General features: G+C 37.3%; 1 protein-coding gene across 4 annotated transcripts in view; it reads right to left on the bottom strand.

Moving 5' to 3' along the window:
- The window catches only part of LOC135709495 (palmitoyltransferase ZDHHC15), a 45,001-nt gene that overhangs the window by 6,120 nt on the left and 16,537 nt on the right, over positions 1 to 22,344 (bottom strand). Inside the window, exon 6 of one of the 4 annotated variants that reach the window (XM_065231871.1) lies at positions 4,879 to 6,040. The exons of 2 other annotated variants lie outside the window; for them this stretch is intronic. In XM_065231871.1, the coding sequence (XP_065087943.1) occupies positions 5,758 to 6,040 (283 nt within the window). In that variant the 3' untranslated portion in view covers positions 4,879 to 5,757. Of the gene's footprint in view, positions 1 to 4,878; positions 6,041 to 22,344 lie in introns of those variants that run through there. One more of the 4 variants, XM_065231869.1, reaches the window with a different exon arrangement.

The following is a 22,344-nucleotide window of genomic DNA, read 5'->3' as shown; positions in this document are numbered from 1 at the left end:
ACAAAAAGCTTGTATGCCCTTTTCACATGTTGTTCTGGATATATGATATTGATATTGATTTTACAAGCTCCTTCAATATTGCGAGACTATTAACAATGTGCAAAAATCAAGCTGAGAGTTGACTTGACACAAAAATGATTCCATTGTACATCGTTTTTTTTAGAAAGAGAAAGCATAGTTTGCTATCTCTTTTTAATCTTCACCGATGGCAGACGCGAAGGGACTGCTGCAAGCCGTTATGGAAGTTTCGGTTGCATTCGGGTGTAAAGCAAAAATCATTCAACTTAATCTCACCACAGTTTGGTGAGATTTGCAGTTGGTGAGTTTTGTAAGCTTGATATTCCGAGCTGTGATATCACTATCAACCGCAGTAGTTTGCTTGTTGATATTTGTCTACGAAAATCAAGCGTGATCTTGGGCGTTGGTGAGATTTTATTTTTTGATATTTTCCCAACACTGAGTCCACGTGGATGATGATTTCAACGAGGGGCAATTCACTGCTCTCGAGTAATGAATCGAAAATATGTGAATGAAAAAATACATAAAAATTCATGTCAGATTTGTGCTTTGATCAGAAATTTGATGGTACTTTGAATGGTCATTTATGTCGGTTTGAACAGTTTGAACGACATGAATGACCATAGCAAAAACCGAGGGGGACGACTCTATCTACGATGCAGAAAATATTGTGTTTTGCTGTGTCTAGCTGCTCGCACGCTGAGTAGATAGAAAGAAGATTGATGACGATACTGAAAATATCCTGCAAAACAGATGATGCTCGATGCAAGTAGATGCGACAAATGAAAGAAGATTGTTCGAAGATTGATTCGCTAGTGTGAGCTTTGTTGAGCATCTAGAATAGAGATTTAGATGTGTCGCCCCCTCGGCAAAAACAATAAAATTTCTGACCAAAGCACACTACACGGTAACCGCAAAATACCCAATAATGACTACAAAGTAAGCATTTTCGAGGGAAACTGGGACTACCCATTAAATGAGTAAAATTTTACCCATTGTTGAGTCCACAAATCGCCGTTATACATGCACTTCCACTTCGAATTTCCAATTACACAAATCTCGGAAATCAATGCCCCATTCCACCTGAAATTGCTACTTCATGTATGCTGCAGTGCAGCAAACGTGGAGTAACAATTTGAATGTTGCGCGTGTCGTAGAAGCTGTTTTTTGTGCACTTAAAGTTTCGTAGTGGTTCCGAGAATAAGGAAGTCACAACGAATCACCTTAATCCCATTATATTTTGTTTTGCTTTGAGCACATTTTGAGACACAAGAAAATTATTCAGGATAGTACGCTTAACCAAAAGTTAATCCGATGGGAAATCATAAAAACAAGTCAAGGCCAAGGCTGTAAAGGCATTGCTTGTCTACGTATACTGCCTATAGTCCCATATCAGTCCCATATGGAAAAAGTACCCAAGTAACCAAAAGTTCTGATAAAAGGCTATTTATGGCTTAAGCACCTTGGTTGAAGGTGGTCTATAGAATTCTAAGAAGCCTCATTTTTAAGTCGTTATAAGAACTTGAAAGTTCCGGTACCATAATTGAAGAGCATTCTGAGCAGCCTTTGGCGGAACTTGAACGGAACTTTTAGAAAATAAATTAAAAAAGGTTTTTGTCCTCTACACCAGTTCTATATTTAAGTTCCCACTTTTATGAAAGTTATTTCTAAAGGCAGGTATTAATTAGAGTCGGTGTATAATGAGTCACGCCAAGAGAAAAACAGTTGAACTCGCATCACGGTTTTCGAAAGATTCCCATTCTTTTCACTTGGCAACAGAGGACTTCTACAACAACTTCAAATGACTTCAAGCGAGAGAAAAAATATTGCGGCTGTAGTAAATCATTATGTCAGTGATTTTGTCAAATTATCTTAACAAAAAATAGTAGAAATTCTCATTGCTAATCATTACCGAGCGTATCCCATGACAATTTAACGCTCACTGCGTGTTTATGCTCATTTCTTCGATTATATTTTATATTTTATTGCAATACCTTTCGTGGACCTTTCATAGCATCGTAATGTTTATTTACTTTGCACGATAGGTAGCCGGGTTTGACAGTTCAATAGGTAGACTTGGCTTCACTCTTGGCGTGACTCATTATACACCGACTCTAGTATTAATGTGTGTTGATTTATCAGCATTAGTAGTAGTAGTAATGGAGCTGTTGGAAGAATCAAACCCAGTCCTTCTGTGTGAGAGTCTCAGAACGAACCACTACGTCATCTGAAATATATTAAAGTGAGCTGTTGTCCCGCCTATTGTTGGAGTTTTCTGAACCAGCTGACTGACTTGAATACGAAACACAACACCTTGATGAATTTAAATTGGTGTTTGCGTGGCGCAGTGGTTAGCAATCGTAGATCACATGCCGAATACACGGGTTCGAATCCAGGAAATTACTTTTGATTTATTTTTTTTATTTTTGGATAGAATGTTGCATGAATATAAGAATTATGATTTATTCGGGCCACTGATTATTTCATATTTACGTACATTAAATTTTGTTACAAAAAAAGATTTGTGCGGATTGCTTCATGTGGCTTGAAAGTTCGATCGGAACTTTATTTGAACTTTATGGAACTTGAAAGTTCTGTCGGAACTTTATTTGAACTTTATGGAACTTGGAAGTGTTGAATGCGGAACTTTTGGTTACTTGGGTAGGCATGGAGGAAATGGCAGTTGAAGTTACGAAGAGCAATTTCTATGTAAATATATGAAAAATCATAGTAAATTAGTTGATAATTTTATAAAGTTGAAATCAGTTGCAATGAAGCTTGTATGTTTTGTTATATCAGCGACAAATATGGCGATCCAAAAAGCAGAACTGCAACTTGACCTCTGGACAAACGAATTTCAGAATGGGACTGCTATGCGATTATTTTCCTTAATGGGACAAACTGACTTGATGTTGTTTTCTCATTTTTCATTATCAAAGTCCGTAATTTTATCACGTAATATGAAAGTTGGCGCCAATTAATAGTGGATAACGTTGTTAGCTTAAAATTGTCTAAAATCCATGTGGGACTGATATGCAATTATAGGCAGTATATTTGAATCATTATTCAATCATAAAAGTGCTGCAGCAAGCAATAAGAAAAATCCTCCCAAGCAAGACCCTTCCTAAATTCTCGTTTCATTAGTTCTCTGAGTTAATCAGGCTGTTAAGAACACAATAAGGGACAATAACTATAAGTATTCAGAAAAAAATCATCATCTTCTCTTAAAGCTGGGTTTAGACAAGGCAAGCCAATTGATCAACTCAGTTGAATTCAACTGACTTGAACGTGAATTGAACGTGTAAACCATGCCAATCAACTTGATCAACTCACTCGAATTGAACCAGGCTCAACTCTTCAAGACAATTGAATTCAACTGAGTTGATCAATGGATTGCCTTGTCAAAACCTAGCTCAACTCTGCCATTTTTTGCATTTATTCATGGGCGCTCCAGTACGCTTAAGTGATGATTTTTGTTGGACAAAACTGGATCGTGCAGACGCAATAATCTACTCGAAGTTTAAATGTTGTCAGACGCCATTAGGTGTAACATCTATTAAGAGACCTACATGCCCATTTAAATTTTGCAACAACTAACAACGTCTAGCGTCTTTATTTTTGTCTCAGTTCAACTCAGGAATGTCACAACACCCAGTGGGAGCTGAATTTATAAATCATCGAAATACCCTTTTATTTGAGTAGCTTTTGCTCAAATTTCAAAAATGCAACATCAAGCATTGAACAACCACATGTTCGCAACTCTACACTGCACGCAGCCGATTAAAATTCAGCTTCCATTATCTACGTGATAAGTCAGGTAAATAGGACCTGATTTCCACGTACTGCTTACGTGAAATCGGGGATGAAAACTACTGGACATCTGGTAACTTTTACGTGACATTCCGTTTTGTCTAAATTGCTTTTCATGTAATTTGTAAGTGAATTTTTAATCAGAATAATAGGAAGTATATATAGAAGCAGTCAATATTATGCAATTTTATCGGGAAGATATAAATTTCAAGTGTTTAAATTAATACTTATATCTACTCATAAAATTGTAAAATATTGACTAATTGATTATTATAATATAAAAACGTGTATGAGTTTTTTTTTATTTCTTGCAAAATATTAACACTTTTGCAGACTCAAACTGCTGATGTCACCGTCTGAAATTATAAAACTTGAAAAAGGCTACATATAATCATAAATAAATTAACGTAAAAGAATCTAATTACCGTCCAACATTTGCAGCAACGCTGAGGAATTTTGAATCTTTGAGGAGTTTTTCCACCACGCTCGGTGACGCCATATTGATTTTTTTTTACGGAAAGATCGAAGTACCAAACACACAAATACACTAAATCTGTTTGCGTGAATATACGATCAATTTCACCAACATTTTTAGTGGAAATGGCGTGTAATGCAGTTCAAAGTTACTAACGTCACGTAACATTTGAGATTTTCTTAATACAGATCAGGTACGTAATATTTCACGTAAATCGGACGTGAAGATTTTTTAGAGTGTATTTAAAACTTGAAATGAAAAACCATTCTCAAACTACACCGAGTAATTAAGTTGTTTGAAACTAGCGAAGTCAGTCATACTTATTAATCAGTTTATGTTATAAAGAAGCATTTCCCTGAGATTCCCTGATTTTCCAGGTAGTCGACACCCTGATTATGGGTACGAAAAAGTGGACTATCATTTGAAAAAGGCACTAGTTATAATTAATTTACAAAAAATCAGGACACAAATACACACCCGTTCGCTTTTGAAAGAACGAAAACACTTGAAGTTTTGCAACATTTTACACAACTTTTTATTATTACAAATTTCCAACCTTATTTAATTATAAACTATCAATTAGTTTGATTCGATTTGGAGCTCACATTAGTTATACTTATTTCGCAAAGATTTAACATGTACTAGCTACATAAATTGTTACCAGTCCCTACAACAACGATACATTGTACGAAAGTATACTCTTCTGTTAGGCTGTTAGTTTTGATTCATCCATTCACACGGTCGCTTTTGCCATATGTGTATCATTCATGCGCTCTTCCTGACGTTGTACTTCACCGTTTAAGTTCTGCGTACGCAACAGTATAGCCAATAGGTACATTTAATTTGTCTAGCGTAAAGCGTCTACTGGAAAATAAGGCTTCCTCGGAAGGAATTGGAAAACATAGGCTTACAAATATTGCTCAGATAAACATTGCTTCGCAATTCGAGTACTACATTTCGGACACCATGAAAGCTGCTATTGAAACCGTTTATTGGTAGGTGGAATTTTGTGTGCGGAAAGAATTTTGTAATGCAATACCTAGGTACTCCTTTTAGTTTTTCGCCAATAGTTTGAATCTCACCAGACGGTATAAACTGACGCTAAAATCTTATCAATACTGAATTTTCTAATCGACTAATAGTAATAATTCCATTCCAAATAGTGATTGCAAATGTTCATTCATAAAGCTAAATAATTTGTGCGCACTCAAAGTACCTTTGGGAAGAATGTGACGGACCCGCTATCCACCTAAAACACAACACTGATTCATTATGGTAACGGTTGTACGTTAAGTAAAAAAAGAGTCGATACGTTTCTTAAAGAATATAAACTTTTTTCTCTGTAACATCTAGAATCTTAGACCAAGAAATCATGATTGCATTTCGTACTTTTAAAGCAAGTCGATACCGACACTAACACACACTCATATTCACACACACATACACACACTCTTTCACACAATATCCTCGGGACGGTTTCGGTACGGGCTCATGCCACCGGCAGTGGCCACTCCGTTCTGCATGTGGTGCAGGCGATTGTTCGGTTTGTACTCATTGGCAACGGTGTCCTCCCTGCTGTCATCCATCACCGTCAGGTTGTCATCGTCCTTGGTGGCCATCGTCGTCATCATGGTAATGCGCGTGGTGGTACTGAATTCGGACGAGGCTGTCGGAGTCAAGCCCGGAGATGCAGTTAGATGGGACGCCTGCACTGGATACACCATGCCATCCCCGAGGCTACAAGTAAAGTGGTAGAAAATAGGATTGCAGGACTTAATTTTTTGGTTCTATTCGCATCGCATCACTAGGACTGGGAGCAAACAAGAGCGAGAGAAAAAGCGAAATTTAAGTGATGAAAAGGTTTGGCGGTTAGGTTATATGTTTATATTTATACAGGATATCAATAATACAGGTGTGGTTAGGGATGTTGCAGTTCCCGACTTTGGGTTTTTTTACAACAGGATCATGGGGGGGATCAAAATCTTAATTTCCTCGGGGAAGCGCGCGGGTGCAGTGCTGCAGGGCCAATCCAAATTGCATCCATTGTTAGAGCTCTTACAGTAGTAGTAGTAGGTCATCACAAGGTAGCTAGATGTTAGTATTTGTTTGTACACCGATTGATGGAAGAAATATGCAATCATGATTTCTTTCTTGTTTCTATGGTTCTAGTGTTTTGATTTGCGGTTTATACAACTTTTAGGCTTCTGAAATGTTTGTTACGGTGGCAATGAAAGCATGTGGAAAAAGTCATCCTTGAATTTTCACGATGCAAAAACAGCCAAATTTGAATTCATACCACAACGTTGTGAGCTTTCAATAAGAAATAAAAAGTAAAGAACATTGTACATTGTATCTTTTGGCCAGCTGCATCAGCGAGTAGTATAGGGTGTCCCAGAAAGTATAAGCACACTTTCAACTCACCGCCATTTCTACCCCGATGAAGTTTATCAGCTGTTCAGTGTGTTTTTGATTATTTATAGTTTGTGTGCGCAAAGTGCTTTTTTTACAAAATCATCAAAATGCGAGGCATTTCCCCGAAAAAGGGCAAACAGGTCGTGCACAAATGAAACACTAATCCCAGCCTATCAGTAAGGAAATTGGCGAAAATGTAGGAAGTAAGTGTCGAAGCAGTTCAAACCGCCATCTGGAAGTTCGGTGAAAAAGTTACCTTCGAGGATACAACGAAATCTGGCTGTGAACCGGGACCGATGGACCGAAAAGTGGATTAGAAGATCACCAAGCAATCCTCAATAAGAAACGTGCCTCTTTTCGAGATTTGGCCAAAAAGCTGAGAACATCGAAGAGTGGCGAAGAGTGACGCGTGTCAAGACAAGAAACGGGCTGTAAACGTTTAAGAAACGGAAGAAGCTGAAACTTAAAGAGCCTGAATTTATAGAGAGCCGACATGTCAAAATTGGAACAATCGATTATCTGTCAAAGTCATAGGAAAAGTCATTCCAATTGAGCAGAAGACCTGTCAAATGGATAAGATGTCGTCTTTTTATAAATTAAGGCTCTTTATTGAAACTGAGTCAGAAACAAGCCGCATCCGTCAAACCGAGTGTTCAGAAGGTATAGGATAGCCTTCTGTGTGGAAAATTGGTGTGTGTTATCATGGACGATGAAACATACGACAAATTTGACTACAAAACGCTTCCGAGAGACCAATACTACACAGTCCGTGATGGTCAGGAAGTTGACGATGCCGATAAGTCAATTTTAACCGAAAAAGTAAGAAGGCCATGGTTCTGCAATCGATATGTGAGTGTGGCAAGTTTTCAAAGCCATGTGTGCACACTCAGCAACGTTTTCCTTGTTCGGTAATTTTTTACCGAAAAAAAATCGGTAAATGAAGAATGTTACAGATTTTTCGGTAAACAAAAATAATTTTACCAACGTTCGGTAATGTTTTACCGAAGTGACGGTAATCTGTCTTTTATATTGACGAACTTCGTTAAAAAGAGTACAGTAAGAACTGTAAAACAAAGCAAACGCCGAATTCGGTTAAAAAATACCGAACAAACTGCAAATTACAGAAACGTTTACCGAACTTCTGTAAATAATTCCAGACTGTCAATCGAAATACGGTCATATTTGTTTCAAGTTTTAAAACAAGTGATCGGAAAATCCAGTGAAAACAATGTAAGTATGTTCGCAAATACAGATGAATAATGCATCTATTAAATATTCTTAATGAGATTGATAATTACATGTATTTCTTTCATTTTTATGATTGCTCTTCAGACACAGCCAGGAATTCTGTGCTTTCGGGATCAGGTTCCAGTCAATGTTTCTGGACTGGCATCCCCATGGTAGCCACCTGCGAAAAGAATACTCCAGCGAGCAATATATGTTATTTTAAAATATATTGTTACCTAGATGTTTACTTTTGAATAAAATCTCTTTAATAATAATGCAAAAATAGCTTTAAATTTTAATTCACCGGAAAAAAAAAAACAAAAAATACACAAGATCAACAAATTTTCATTTACGGGACAGTTCAGTAAAAAATTACTGAATAGTTCGGTAAATAATTACCGAATTGTTCGGTAATTTTGACAGCTCATCAAAAAATCTGTTTACCGATCGTTCGGTAATCGTTTAGATTACCGAACGAAAAGTTTTGCAATTTGCAAACGTTGTGCCTACATAGTGACTATGGCTTCAGTGCGTCCTCGTGAGAAAACATTCAAGGTTGACTTCTCAAATTTTCCCAAACGTCCGTCGTTTGAAGAAATCCACACGTTTGTGCATAAGACTCTTGGACTGACCGTGGAACATGTCGTTCGCTTGCAAATTAATCATGCACAAAACTGTGCGCATGTGAGGTGCCGTGATCTACAATGTGCTCAGGATGTTGTTCTGCAGCATCATGAAAAACATGAACTCCAGGTCAACAAGACGAAGGTGAAGGTGCGCCTGTTCATGGATGACGGTGGCACCGAAGTCAAGATCCATGATTTTTCCGAAAACGTTCGGAATGAGGAAATTGTTGTTTTTCTTAAGAAGTTTGGAGACGTGAAGGCAATCAAAGATGTGGTCTGGGGTGAAAACTTTGCACAATAATTTCCAACAGGTGTGCGTATCGTGAAAATGGCACCAAAGCGCCACATCAAATCCTTCGTAACCGTTCAAGGGAAGCAAACGTTGGTTACCTATCGTAACCAACTCCAAACGTGCCGTCATTGCGCAAATCCGTCTCACCAAGGCTCTACTTGTGTGGAGAACAAAAAGTTTTTGGGACAAAAGGTTGATCTCAACAATGGATTGATCCAAGCAGCACAGTCCAACAATACCCAAGCAAACGACAATCCATCAACTAGTTTTGCCCATGTAGTAGGAAGCAACAAGAGTTCCGCACCAACACTGTTGCCCAACTTCGTATTTCTGCGCCCGGTGCGACCACCATCGATTACAACTGCTCCAGACACCAACAATGCCTCTACACATACACCACAAGCAACGAACAACTGGCAGCGGAAGGACGTGGGGATGAAAGCGGAATTAACCCACAGGAGAAGTCTGCACGAAGTACTCCACATGAGCGGGCCCCTCAGCCTGAAAAACAACAACATGTTGTAACGACAACGAGTTCAGTGAGTACCTTCAAAGTCCCATCCTCGGTCGAGATGGGAAATGACAGGTGGGCAGGAACTCACGGTCTCCCAGTGTTGGTGAGTTCTTTGCCGTTAATGTTCACGAAAAGTTCACTATTTTGTCATACAGAAATTTAAAACAAAAATTATTATTTGCGGATTTGGACAGTTTTTGACCTGTTTCATACGACCGGAAGGTGTATGCTGGTCACAAATGCCGTGCCAAACTGATTTCCTACGCAATTAATCAATCTTTGATGTGAATTTCGCTAATAAACACGAGGAACATTTCTTATAGCAAACTTGCCATAACAAAATGGGCATGGTTCATTTTAGTAAACAAACTTACACTTCTTCCGACTGTGTCACCTCTCTTACTCGCCTAGATCCTCGGTCCCATCCAAAGTATCCAATCCAAGTAATATCTCGATGTTGATTTCTGACAGTAAAAGTTGTGATTCGTTTCTTGACAATGGATAATTTCAAACGCACAAACGCACAAAAAACAAAAACTAAACAATCAAAATGAACCCCCGAAACCACCACTAGCCAAAATAATCCTACAGCTAATCCCGAGTAGACCGCGGGTAATCGGTCACCCACTCTCTAACAAAATGAATATAACACCCTAAGTGAAATGAATCACCTCTATTCCCGTTTTCGTACGAACCGGATTCGTTCGAAACGAAAGCAATTTCCCATTCCCGTTTTCGTTCGAAGCAATTCTAACTTTCGAACATCGTTCGTTCGAATGATGTTGCTATTCCCATTTTCGTACGAATGCGTTTTTTTGTCCGCTTTCCAAACGTCACTCCAAACTCGCGAATCGCGAGACAGCCAGGGGATTAAAACTTTGAAATTTTTTGTAATCCCTAATAAAAATGTTAATTTGCTTAACGACGTGTTCGGGGTTGATTGATTGATTTATCTTTAATAAGGAGGTTTTCAGCCTGAGGCTGGTTCGCCTCCAACGTGTTCGGGGTATCATCCAAACTATTTTTGGAATGGTTCAATCATTTGGGTTATCGTTCGTGTATGGTATTTTTTATAAGGGGGCCTGAGTGTACAAAAAAATCTACAACCAAATTTTTGGTGTTTGATTGTAATAATTTTACTTAAAATTACGTGAAGTTAAAGATCTCATATGGAAATTGATTGAAAAATCATGCAATAAAAATATAATTTAGATTAAAAAAGGATCGAAACAACTAGAAAATTTTGGACAAAAGCATTTCTGTAACAGCTTACATAACAAATATTTATGCATTTAATCATGACTCAAAAACATTGCCATAGCCATATACAGTCAAGATTCCTATAGTGCGGATTCGTTCTTGCCGGATTCCTATAGTACTGATGCCACTGGATTCCTATAGTACGGTCGATCCGGCATTAACGAATACACGTAGCATATGGAATTAGAGCTAATTGGGACCAAACACTGATTGTACGGCAATTTGAAGAGATAACTTTCTGATGTCTTTTGAGAAGTTGTTAAGTAGAATGTTGGCCACCTTTTGGGACGATTCAGTTTCCGGTAGGACTCAAGTCTGACCCTGTGGAAGATCCGGAATATCCGTAAAAGTGGCCAATTCATGAAACTGATCCTAGAGCTCCGTGGATTTTTCGAAACCACTCATACACGTCTTATCAGAATGAGTTCAGAGTTATGACCGAAAAATTGACCCTGGGGACTACGGAATGATCCATTATAATATCCGGAACATCCGTAAAAGTGGTCAATTCATGAAACTGATCCTAGAGCTCCACGGATTTTTTGAAACCACTCATAGACGTCTTATCACAATAAATTCGGAGCTGTGTTCGGAAAATGTACTCTGGGGACCATGAAATGGTTCACCGGTAGATCCGGAACATCCTGAAAAGTGGTTAATTCATAAAACTGATCCTAAAGCTCCGTGTTATTTTTTCGAAACCGCTCCTAGACGTCTTATCACAATTAATTCGGAGTTTTGACTGGAATATGGACTCTGGGGACTACAAGATGGTCCACGGGAAGATCCGGAACATCCGTAAAAGTTGTAAAGTTATGAAACTGATCCTAGAACTCCGTGAACTTTCCGAAAATACTCATACACGTCTTATCAGAATGAATTCAGAGTTGTGACCTAAATATTGATTGTGGGGACCACAGGATGGTTCAAAAGAAGATCCGGAACATCCGTAAAAGTGGTCAATTCATGCAACTGATCCTAGAGCTCCATGTTTTTGTTAAACCTTTCATAAACGTCTTATTCATGAGACTGATTCTAGAGCTCCATGAGTTTGCGAAACCACTCATAAAAGTTTTATCAGAATGAAGTTGGAGTTGTGACCGGAATATGAACGCTTAGATGGAAAATGGACCTTTGGGACCACGAGATGGTTCACCAGGAAGATCCTGAACATCCAGAGCCGTATTTATGAAGACAAAAATATTAGCACCAAAACCATCACTTTTAGGTATATGGTGTCTTGGGGAAAGCTTATTCGTATTTTTTAGCCGATTTGAAATTAGGGTGGTGCTTAAAATTGGTGAATTAAAAATTCAACCTTTTTTATTACTTGAGATAGATTAATGCAGTTTTTATTAAAAGTTGTAGAACAATCAATTTGAACCAACTTTGCTCATGGCATCAAATTTTTATCTCTTATGGTTCATGACTTATGGTTATTTTAAACAAGTAGGTTGGAGTGGCCCCTAGAAAATCTTTCTTTAAATATTTTTATTGGTGATCAACGTATAAACAATATTTAAAGAAAGCCGAATTTCTAGGGGCCACCCTAACCTCTCGTAAAAACATTATTCTAAATACTTTTAGAACTTTTTATGACGCATATTTTTGCAGAAGTCACTAATTTGAATCTCCCTATTTAAAAGTTATGGCTAGTTTTTGATAAAAAAAAAGATTTTTTTTTTAAATTAAATTAAATACTTTAAACAAAATCCGCTCTCACAGTTTTTCCACAAATACTGAAAAAAAACACGATCTTTTAAATGAAACCGAAAGTTTGAAAATCGGTTTGCTCCATTTGGAGACATTGTTATTTTAATAGAACCATTTTTTCGAAGAAAATCTCCATTAATTTTCTAATAATAAAAAAGATGGCAGCCTGGTTGCTTCAGCAAAAATATGCGTCATCATAAGTTCTAAATGTAACCAAAACAAGGTTTTTACGAGAAATGAACTGAACTGTTTTTATGGCCATTGTAACCTGCTTGTTTAAAAAATCTTAACTCATGAACCTTAAGAGACAAAAATTTGGTGTCTTGAGCAAAATTGCTTCGAATTGATTGTTCTACAACTTTTAGAAAATTGCATTAGTCTATCTCAAATAATTATGTATTTTCAAATCTCCAATTTTGTGGACCACCCTAATTTCACTAACATAAAAAGATCGGCCAAACAATATGAAGAAACTTTCCCGAAGACACTATATACCTAAAACAGTTTGGGCGCAAGCATTTTTGTCTTCCTAAATACGGCTTTGAGACCATTGTGCAGTGGATGGTCTTCCGAAAGATCCGAAACATCCGTAAAAAGGCTCAATCCATGGAACTGATCCAAGAACTCCGTTTTTTTTCGTAAGCTCTCATAGACGTCTTATAATTATGAATTCGGAGTTATGATCGGAAAACAGACCCTGGAGACCATGAACGCTCCTCTGGAAAATAATAGACAACTCATCAGAATGAACTCGGAGTTGTGACTGGAAAATGGACCCCAGGGTCCATTGGATGGTCCTTCGGAATATCTGGAACATCCATTAAAGTGGATAGGTCAAGAAAACTGATCTAAGCACTCTATGGTTTTTTAGAACTGCTCATAGACACATTTTTTATTTATTATTATCTCTAGGTGGTATTTAAGTAATTAATAACTTCTAGACACTTTTAACGGAATTTTTGATGATCTTCCGGATCTTTTAATGGACCATCCCGTGGTCCCCAGTATAAACTGTCTTTCAAAACTCCGATTTTATTGTGATAAGATGTCTATGAGTGCTTTCTAAAAAATCGTGGAGCTCAAGGATCAATTTCATGAATTGATCACTTTTAGGGATGTTCCGGATCTTCCGGTGGACCAACCTGTAGTCTCCATATACTTATTTCTGAACACAACTCCGAATACATTCCGACAAGACGTTTATGAGTGGTTCCGAAAAATCCGTAGAGCTCTAGGATCAGTTTAATGAATTGACCACTTTTACGGATGTTCCGGATCTTCCGGTGGACCATCATGTAGTCCCTCCAAATACATTCTGATAAGACGTCTATAAGTGGTTTGAAAAATCCACGGAGCTCTAGGATCAGTTTCATGAATTGACCACTTTTCTGATGTTCTGGATCTTCCGGTGAACCATCTCGTGGTCCGCAGGGTCCATATTCCAGTTACAACTCCGAATTCATTCTGATAAGACGTTTATGAGTGGTTTTGAAAAAACCGCGGAGCTCTAGGATCAGTTTCATGAATTGACCACTTTTACGGATGTTCCGGTTCTTTTAGTGGACCATCCTGTAGTCCCCAGTGTCCATATTTCGGTCACAACTCCGAATTCATTCTGATAAGTCGTTTATGAGTGGTTTCTAAAAACCGCGGAGTTCTAGGATCAGTTTCATGAATTGACCACTTTTACGGATATTCCGGATCATCCACAGGATCAGACTTGTATCCTGCCGGAAACTGAATCGTCCCAAAAGGTGGCCAACTTTCTGCTTAACAACTTCTCAGAAGACATCAGGAAGTTATCTTTTCAAATCAGTGAGATTTTCAAATTTTCAACCAAACAATTTCAACAATGTTATTGTTTTGTTGACATCGTTTGACAGTCCACTTGACCGAATAATGTCAATTTCGTGCGCGGTCTATGCTTCGAATTGTTAAGAAATGTCAAAGTGCATCTGGTACCACTAACACTGTTTATTTTCGAAAAAGCTTTCGTTCGAACGGGTTCGTACGAAAACCAGATTGCCGTTTTCGAACTCGTTCGAATCGAGTCGTTCGTACGAACGAACGATTCGAACGAAAACGGGAATAGAGGTGAATAACTCTCCTCTTAGCTACAATATTGGATGTATCAATATTAGTGCTCTGTCTAATGTAAACAAAATTTAGTCCTTGTGTACATTTATTCGTTTGATGGATTTTGAAATCATTCTTTTACATCCCCATATGTCCATACCAGGCTTTCATGTGATCACAAACGTCGATAACGCTAAAAGAGGTACTGCCATAGCAATGACGTTTATATAAGGTCTGGGCCAAAGGGCTTATTGGTGTTAGTGAAATGTGCAAATGTTTAGTAGTGTTCGTATTGTATTGCAATGTTTATCTTTTTACACGAAACAGCTGTTGGCAGTGACGTATTTCTATCTGTTCTCAGTATGTTGGCAGTGACGTATTTCTATCTGTTCACAGATGTTCAGCAATGTTTACAACATTTTTGCTTCTAACACCAGCAAGCTGCCTGTTGGCCCAGACCTTATATAAATGTCATTGCTGCCATAGCCCTAGGCGAGTAAGAGAGCTAACACAGTCGAAAGAAGTGTTAGTTTGTTTACTAAAATGAACCATGCCCATTTTGTTATGGCAAGTTTGCTATAAGAAATGCTCCTCGTGTTTATTAGCGAAATTCACATCAAAGATTGATTAATTGCGTAGGAAATCAGTTTGGCACGGCATTTGTGACTAGCATACACCTTCCGGTCAAAACTGTCCGAAACCGCCCGTAAAAAATTTTGTTTTGAATTTCTGTATGGCAAAATAGTGAACGTTTCGTGAACATTAACGGCAAAGAACTCACCAACACTGGGAGACCGTGAGTTCCTGCCCACCTGTCATTTTCCCACCCAAGTTCACTATTTTGCCATACAGAAATTCAATACAAAATTTTTTTGGGCGAATCTGGACGGTTTTTGACCTGGTTCATATGACCGGAAGGTGTACGCTGGTCACAAATGCGCGGTATGCAGGGCTGGTAGCGATCACTGCTGTCAGAAATAGTGATTTTAGTGACCATGTTGAATAAATTAGTGACCAAATAGTGACTTATAGTTGTAAAAATAGTGACTAAAAAGTGACCTAAGAGAAGGCGCATCAATTTAATGTTTGATGTTTTAGACTTATTCAATTATTATCTCATAAACACTTATGGAAATCTAAGGAATTTCTGAGGAGAAATGCCAATGAATTGTTAGGAGACTTTCAATGTGAGTAGAATTCCAAGGGAAGGAGTGAGATTGAAAAGCAAATCTGAAATGAATTCAATGAATACTCGGAGAATCTTTTCAAAGGATTTCTAATTGTGGAGAATTTCAAGGTAATTCCGAGGAAAACTAAAATAAAATTTAATTCAGAAGATAGCTTCATCGAGATTTTGAGAGATCTCTGTTGAATATGGAATTGACTATTTTGAGGTCTTCAGAACCACTTGAAAATTCTCAAATTTTTCCTGAAGTTAATGAAACTGCCTTGAAGTTCTTTTGTAGTTTGATAAACTAGCCTGATACTCACAATACTTCTCCTCAAATTCTGAACTTTATAGGACTTCCTAAAGTTTCCTCAATTTTTTTAACGATCATGGATCTTCTTTAAAGGTGAAAAATTCACTGAAGTTCTCTAAACTTCTTTAAAACTTATGTGACTTCTCTAATGTTGACGGAACTGCTCTGAGGTTCTCTGTTCTTTTCTGAAATTCTCAAAATTTCTCTAAAGTTTTTGCAGTTCTCATGAAGCTTGTTGTACTGCGCTGAATTTAATTAAATCATTCTAAAAATGCTTCAGTGAACTTCTGAACTTATCACATAATGTTTTAACGCCTCAGAAGTTATCTGAAAATCTGAGAACTGCTTTAAATTCCCCACTAATTTTCTAATGGAACTTTTTTTTTTCCTTGATTTGTTTCCGTCGATCTTGTTTTCCGTGCTGAGCACCAATGCTACCGACGCCAGGGAGGCAGCTTCCACACCTGGACCCTACCTATCGACCCATCAACTCATGAACCGGGGACCAACGGCTTTACTTCCCCCGTGATCAGAGATGTTATGCCTCAGAACATCCCGGCGGCGCCGACTGGGATTGAACCCAGGCCTGCTGGGGTGAGATGTAATCACGCTTACCACTGCACCACCGGCACCGCTAACTAATGGAACTGACTGCCCCCTGAAATGCCTCCAATTTTCGGAACTACTAAACTTCTTTCAAATGCTCCCTCATTTTGCTAATTTTCATAAAATATCCTGAAGTTCGCGGATCTCATCTTAAGCTTCATAGATTTCTATGAAGTAATGTACCTGAAGACCACTGTCCTTCTGTAAAGTTTCCGAAGTTTTTTTTTTTCTAAATTTCTGGAATTTAATGGATTTATTCTGAAGCTATATGATCGTCCTCGAAGTACTCGGAACTTCGCTAAATATCATTAAACTATCTAAAAATATTTAAATGTTCATTGGAATTTCTTGAAGATATCGCTGCTTGCTAAAAGTTCTCGCGTTTTTTTTATTAATGAAACTTCGTTAATGTTCTCTAATCAACTTAGCTAAATTTTTGGATTTTTTAAGTTCTTGAAATCTCCATGATATAACCTTAAAATACTCTCACGTTTTTCGGATGTTCATACAATTTGTACCACGTTCCCGGAATTTTCTCGGAGCTTTGCTGAAGTGTTCGGAAATTCACTGAGTTTCTCGAAACTTCTTTTAGGTTTCTAATATTTCCTTGAAATTATTTGAAATGCCCTTTGATTCTCTGACCTGTCTTGATGTTCTCGAAGCTTCCATAAGATCTCGGTTCTGCACGGAAATAAATAGAATTCCCGTAAAAACCTTTAAATTTCTCTGAAATTCTCTGGACTCCTATGAAGTTTCTGAAATATTTACTGAAGTTTTCTGTACTTCCCTGAAATTCGTGGAACATATTAAGGGTTCTCAATTTGTTTTTCAAAACATCGTGGAACTATCTTGAATTTATCTAAATTTACGATTTTAGAATTTAAACTATTCCAAAAGTCTAGACTATAGTTACGGGAACTGCTCTTAAGATCTGAAATTCCCCAAAGCTTTCTAGATCCAGCTTTTCTGAGGTGCTTAGAACTTCTTAAAAATTTGCACAATACCCCTCAAGTTTTCTTCAATTTATCAAGTTCGTCTGACACCTGTTAAGTTCTCTGAAATTATAGAAACTTCATACAAGTTCTCGGATGCTAAAAGAACCGCTTTGAGGTTCTTACAGCTTCCAGTAAGTTTCCCATATTTTCAGCGTCGTAACTTCCCTTGTGTTCCTGCAGTTTGTTTATAGAGCTTGACTGAAAATCTTAGCATTTCTTTCTCCAAAGTTCCTACAATTGTTGTGAAGTTAATGGGACTACAATAAAGGTCTCTATTCTTTCATAAAGTTAATGACGAAATTGAAATAAATCATTTATTTTTTAAACTTAATTCTGGCACTTTGAATATTTTCAATATCTTGAATTTGTACATGGAATACGAAACTTCAAGACATTGAGTATTTTTAGATCTTGGACATCCTGTATATAGAGAAAGACGATTAAACGTCACAACGAAAAGAATAATCAATCTTGAAATAAATTCACGCTTAAAAAAAGTTGAAAATAGTGACTTATTACAAGAAAAAGTGACTTTAGTGACTTGGCCTTAAAAAAAAAGAGACTTTTAAGTGACTGACTTGAAAAAAGTGACCAAGTCACTAAAAAGTTACCCGCTACCAGCCCTGGATATGGCGCCCACAGTATGCGGTGCAAATTCAAAGGCTAGAGGGAGTTCAGAAAGAGTTCCTGAAATTTGCCTTGAGAAGCCTTGGATGGAGTGGAAAACAATTGCCAGCATACCAAGACCTCTGCTGTCTTGTGGACCTCGACACAGTCAGTACGAGGCACAAGATCGCCGACATAATATTCTTCTGTAGCATACTGAGCGAACGGACAAGTCGAAGTCCGTTCCTCTAAGATCGGTCTAGCTTCAATACCAGTCCAGTTTCTCTTCATGGACGAAGGGTGTTTGATCCTCCGTTGAGGTCAAGAAACTACACGCAGCACGAGCCTACAAGCAGATTTATGAACAAATTCAACAGACTACAAGATGAAATTTCTATTATAAATTATTAAATAAATTTCGAAATGTGTCTCAACTAAGAGGCAGGCATATCAAGAAGACTTTAGCATGCAAAAATATCAGAGTCAATAATTTGATGAATAATGTTATTAACTGTAAGTTAAACGACCGAAACCAAAAGGCTTAGCGAAAAAAGCCTAAAAACAAGCAGTTTCGATGACTCAGCTGAGTTACAATTCCAATAAAACACATTCTAGCATAACAAGAATGTAAACCAACTTTATGAGAGTCATGGGGGCTAAGCTTCGTTACGCTCCTCTAACTGAAAAAAAAACTTGTACAACAAACTAAATCAGAGTTCCTACGTAGTTAATGAGCGATTTTTTATTAAACTGCAAACAATGAAATATCGGCTCCGTAAAGCTTACGCGATTGAACCTCCAAATAAATTAATTGAAAAAAAAATGCACAAGCATGGAGAGAACAATTGTAGGTATTCTGCCGCTCATCGTAAGTCGGTCCCATTTGCGTTTTAATCAAAACTGAGTATTTCAATGGAACTGATAGCTAATCACCTCTAGTTTCATAATACTGGATAAACTCAACAACTTTGTTCTGGAAAAGTTTCGAAACAGCCAATAAGAAGCAATATTACGAAGCGAACTTAAAACGGCTTGCTGAGACGGACTTGCCATGAGCAGCAGTAGGGGTAGACGGGGCAAGATGGCCACCCTAAGGTTGACATCATTTTTAAATGTAATACTGTAACAGGTATACCTCGATATAACTTAACTGTCACTTTTGACTTCCATCGTTGATTTTTAGCTAACAATCATTAAATCAAACAAAGTAATAAAACACTATCGGATATATGAGACAATCGTCCATCTATTGGTGATGCCAATTTATATGAATAAATTGCTATTTGTGAGATATCGACGATGGAAGTCAAAAGTGACAGTTACGTTATATGGAGGTATAATACCTGTAATTGAAATCAATACAGTCAATCATTGTCTACCCTAGATCTTTCATGTCTGTTACAATTCAATGTAATAAATTTTGGATTTTTTTTTTTAATTTAAAAAGTAACTTTCTAACACCAGTCACAGACACCCCGGGGCAAGATGAGCACCCCTGGGTGGGAAGACAGGCACCAGTAGCATAATTTGTTTTTGTATAATATTTTTAAGTTTTAAAGGACTAATATTCCTTAGTTAATCAAAACAAAATACAGGGCTGTTACAAGATTTTCTAAAATCGATCCGCGAAATCCGCGATTCCTCAAAATAAATCCGCGACTTCAAATACTAATCCGCGACAAAAAAAAACTGTTTTCATTGCCTAAAAATACCATTTGTATAATACTACATGGTATTTCAAGCTTATTGCTTATAGCATATTAGATTTTTGCCTTCTCTCAACTTAGTACTTCAACTTTCACATTTTAATTGAGAGCTTTCTATACCTGTACCATCCTATCCTCAATTTTCCAACCCCAAAAATTAATAGACCGGACGGGAATCGAACTCAGTCGCCTCCAGCATGGACCTGTTTTGTAGCTGCGTCTTTACCAACTGAGCTAAAGAAGTTTCGTTTGTAAACTTAAAAAAAAATATTTATGTATAGTATAAATTCTGAGTAATTATTTAACACCCTAACATTATGAGATTCTATTGAATAATACCGGCCTAGATTTGATGAAACATTATTTGAAAAATTTATGTATTTTCATTTGAAATGCAAATTTTCTTGAAAGTTAACCTTTGCGTCTCTGACGTATTTTGGTGCCCTAAATGTTGTAGTTAATTTGGCTCTAGTTTTCTCAATTTTTGACCGATTCAAACCAAACACCCTGCACATAATCGAGAAATTTCCAGAGTTGCATAAGTCACACTTATTGGTCACGTCGCGGTTCTGTATCTACACGGATATTCCTTGGGGTCTGCCGAATCGTATTCATGTGACTGTGTGGATCATGAACGACTTATTACTATGTATACCGGAAATTATCGGTTTTCCAAATCGTCCAGGACATCAGTTGATTTGTTCTACTAAATCAACCAAGACTACAATAATGTCTGTAGTATCAAAAAATGTCCAGTCAGATTCAAAGTGTCTATGTGGATCATTCATGATCTATTTCCGAGTAATCCAGATGTTGTAGGTTCTTCAAATCGTCCTGGAGTTCAGATAATTTGATCTACTAGATCAACCGAGATTGGGACAATGTCTTTAGTATCGAAATATTTCCAGACAAATGCACAGTGTCTATGTGGATCATGCATGAACTATTGCCATGTATACCAGATGTTTTAAGTTCTCCAAATTGTTCTGGAGTTCAGATGATTTATTCTACTAGGTCAACCATGACTGGGATATTTTTTTTTTTTTTTAATTCTTTATTAAGGTGATTCCTTGTAGAGTCCACAAATGGCCGCCACGTAGGCTATAAATGCATTTCCACCTCGAATTTTCAATTACACACATCTCGGAAATTAGAGTTCCATTTCACCTGAAATTGCTGCTGCATGTACGCTGCAGCGCAGCAAACGTGGAGTAACGGTTTCATTGTAGTACGTGTCGTGGAAGCTTATATTTGTGCACTTAAAGTTTCGAAGTGGTAGCGAGAATAAGGATCTCACAGCGAACCACCTTAAAGAGATTTTTAGCCTTAGGCTAGTTCATCTCTAAGGGGCTGGGATAAAGTCTGTAGTATCGAAATATTGTTTGGATTCATAGTCTCTATATGGATAATGTTTAATTATTTTCACGTATACCAAATGACTAGGTTCTCCAAATCGTCCTGCACTTCAGATGATTTGTTTTACTAGATCAACAAAAACTAGGATAATATCTGTAGTATCGAAATATCGAATTGGAAATCCTAGAACATTTGGCATACACGGAAATAGGTTGGCATGATCCACATAGACACTGCAAATTTGTTTGGGCATATTTCGATACTACAGATATTGAATTAGTCTTGGGTGATCAAGTAGAAAAATAATCTGATCTCCAGAATGATTTTAGAACCTATAACATCTTGTATACGTAGCAATAGGTCGGGTACAATCCACATAGACACTTTGAATCTGTTTGGACATATTTCGATACTACAGACATTATTGCAGTCTTGGTTGATATAGTAGAACAAATCAACTGAACTCCAGGACGGTTTGGAGAATCTAGAATATCCGGTATACATGGCAATTAATCATGTTTTGTTATTTTTGACATCATCCACATCCAGAGGGCCAGTCACTTCGAATATATGGGAATGGTAGGAAACCATTTGGAAATGCATGAAAATTTTCAGTTTTTATTCATTACCGTCTTTATGGGCAGTTTTAGATGCACAAAAATTGCACGAGTACAAAACTATGTTGATAAGGTAAACACTCGATTATTTGTTTCCTTCTGTAAAAGCATGTTTGGTCACAAATCGTGGATTTTCTGATATTCTCCATACTGCAAAAATGATTTTCCTACCACTGAAGGGGCGACATCTCTCGGATCTCAGTATAGCTACTACTCAAATCATATAATTAATTACTCGTATATATACGATTCGTTTATGATTTGACAACGAAAAATGCTATGTTCATATTGGAAATAAAAAAAAAACATGATAATGTCTCACATTGGACAAACCTCAGGGAATTTCCGTGTAAATCCGGTATGACTTATGGAATTAAGATCATTTCTAGATTATTTGCAGGGTGTTTAGTTTGAACCGGTAAAAAATTGAAAGCCAAATGAACAACAAAATTTATGACAGCTAAATAGGTAATACGGGACGGAAAGGTTACAATGAATTCCACAATTTGTGTGACAGTACATCATTCAATTCGCTATTTTCGCGACATCATTTA

Source organism: Ochlerotatus camptorhynchus, unplaced genomic scaffold (assembly GCF_037179485.1).
Source record: "Ochlerotatus camptorhynchus isolate MF236.1 unplaced genomic scaffold, CSIRO-AGI_Acam_v1.1 ptg000361l, whole genome shotgun sequence".
Lineage (NCBI taxonomy): Eukaryota > Metazoa > Arthropoda > Insecta > Diptera > Culicidae > Ochlerotatus > Ochlerotatus camptorhynchus.
Note: the sequence above shows the minus strand (reverse complement) of the source record. Positions and strands in the feature narration are given on the sequence as shown.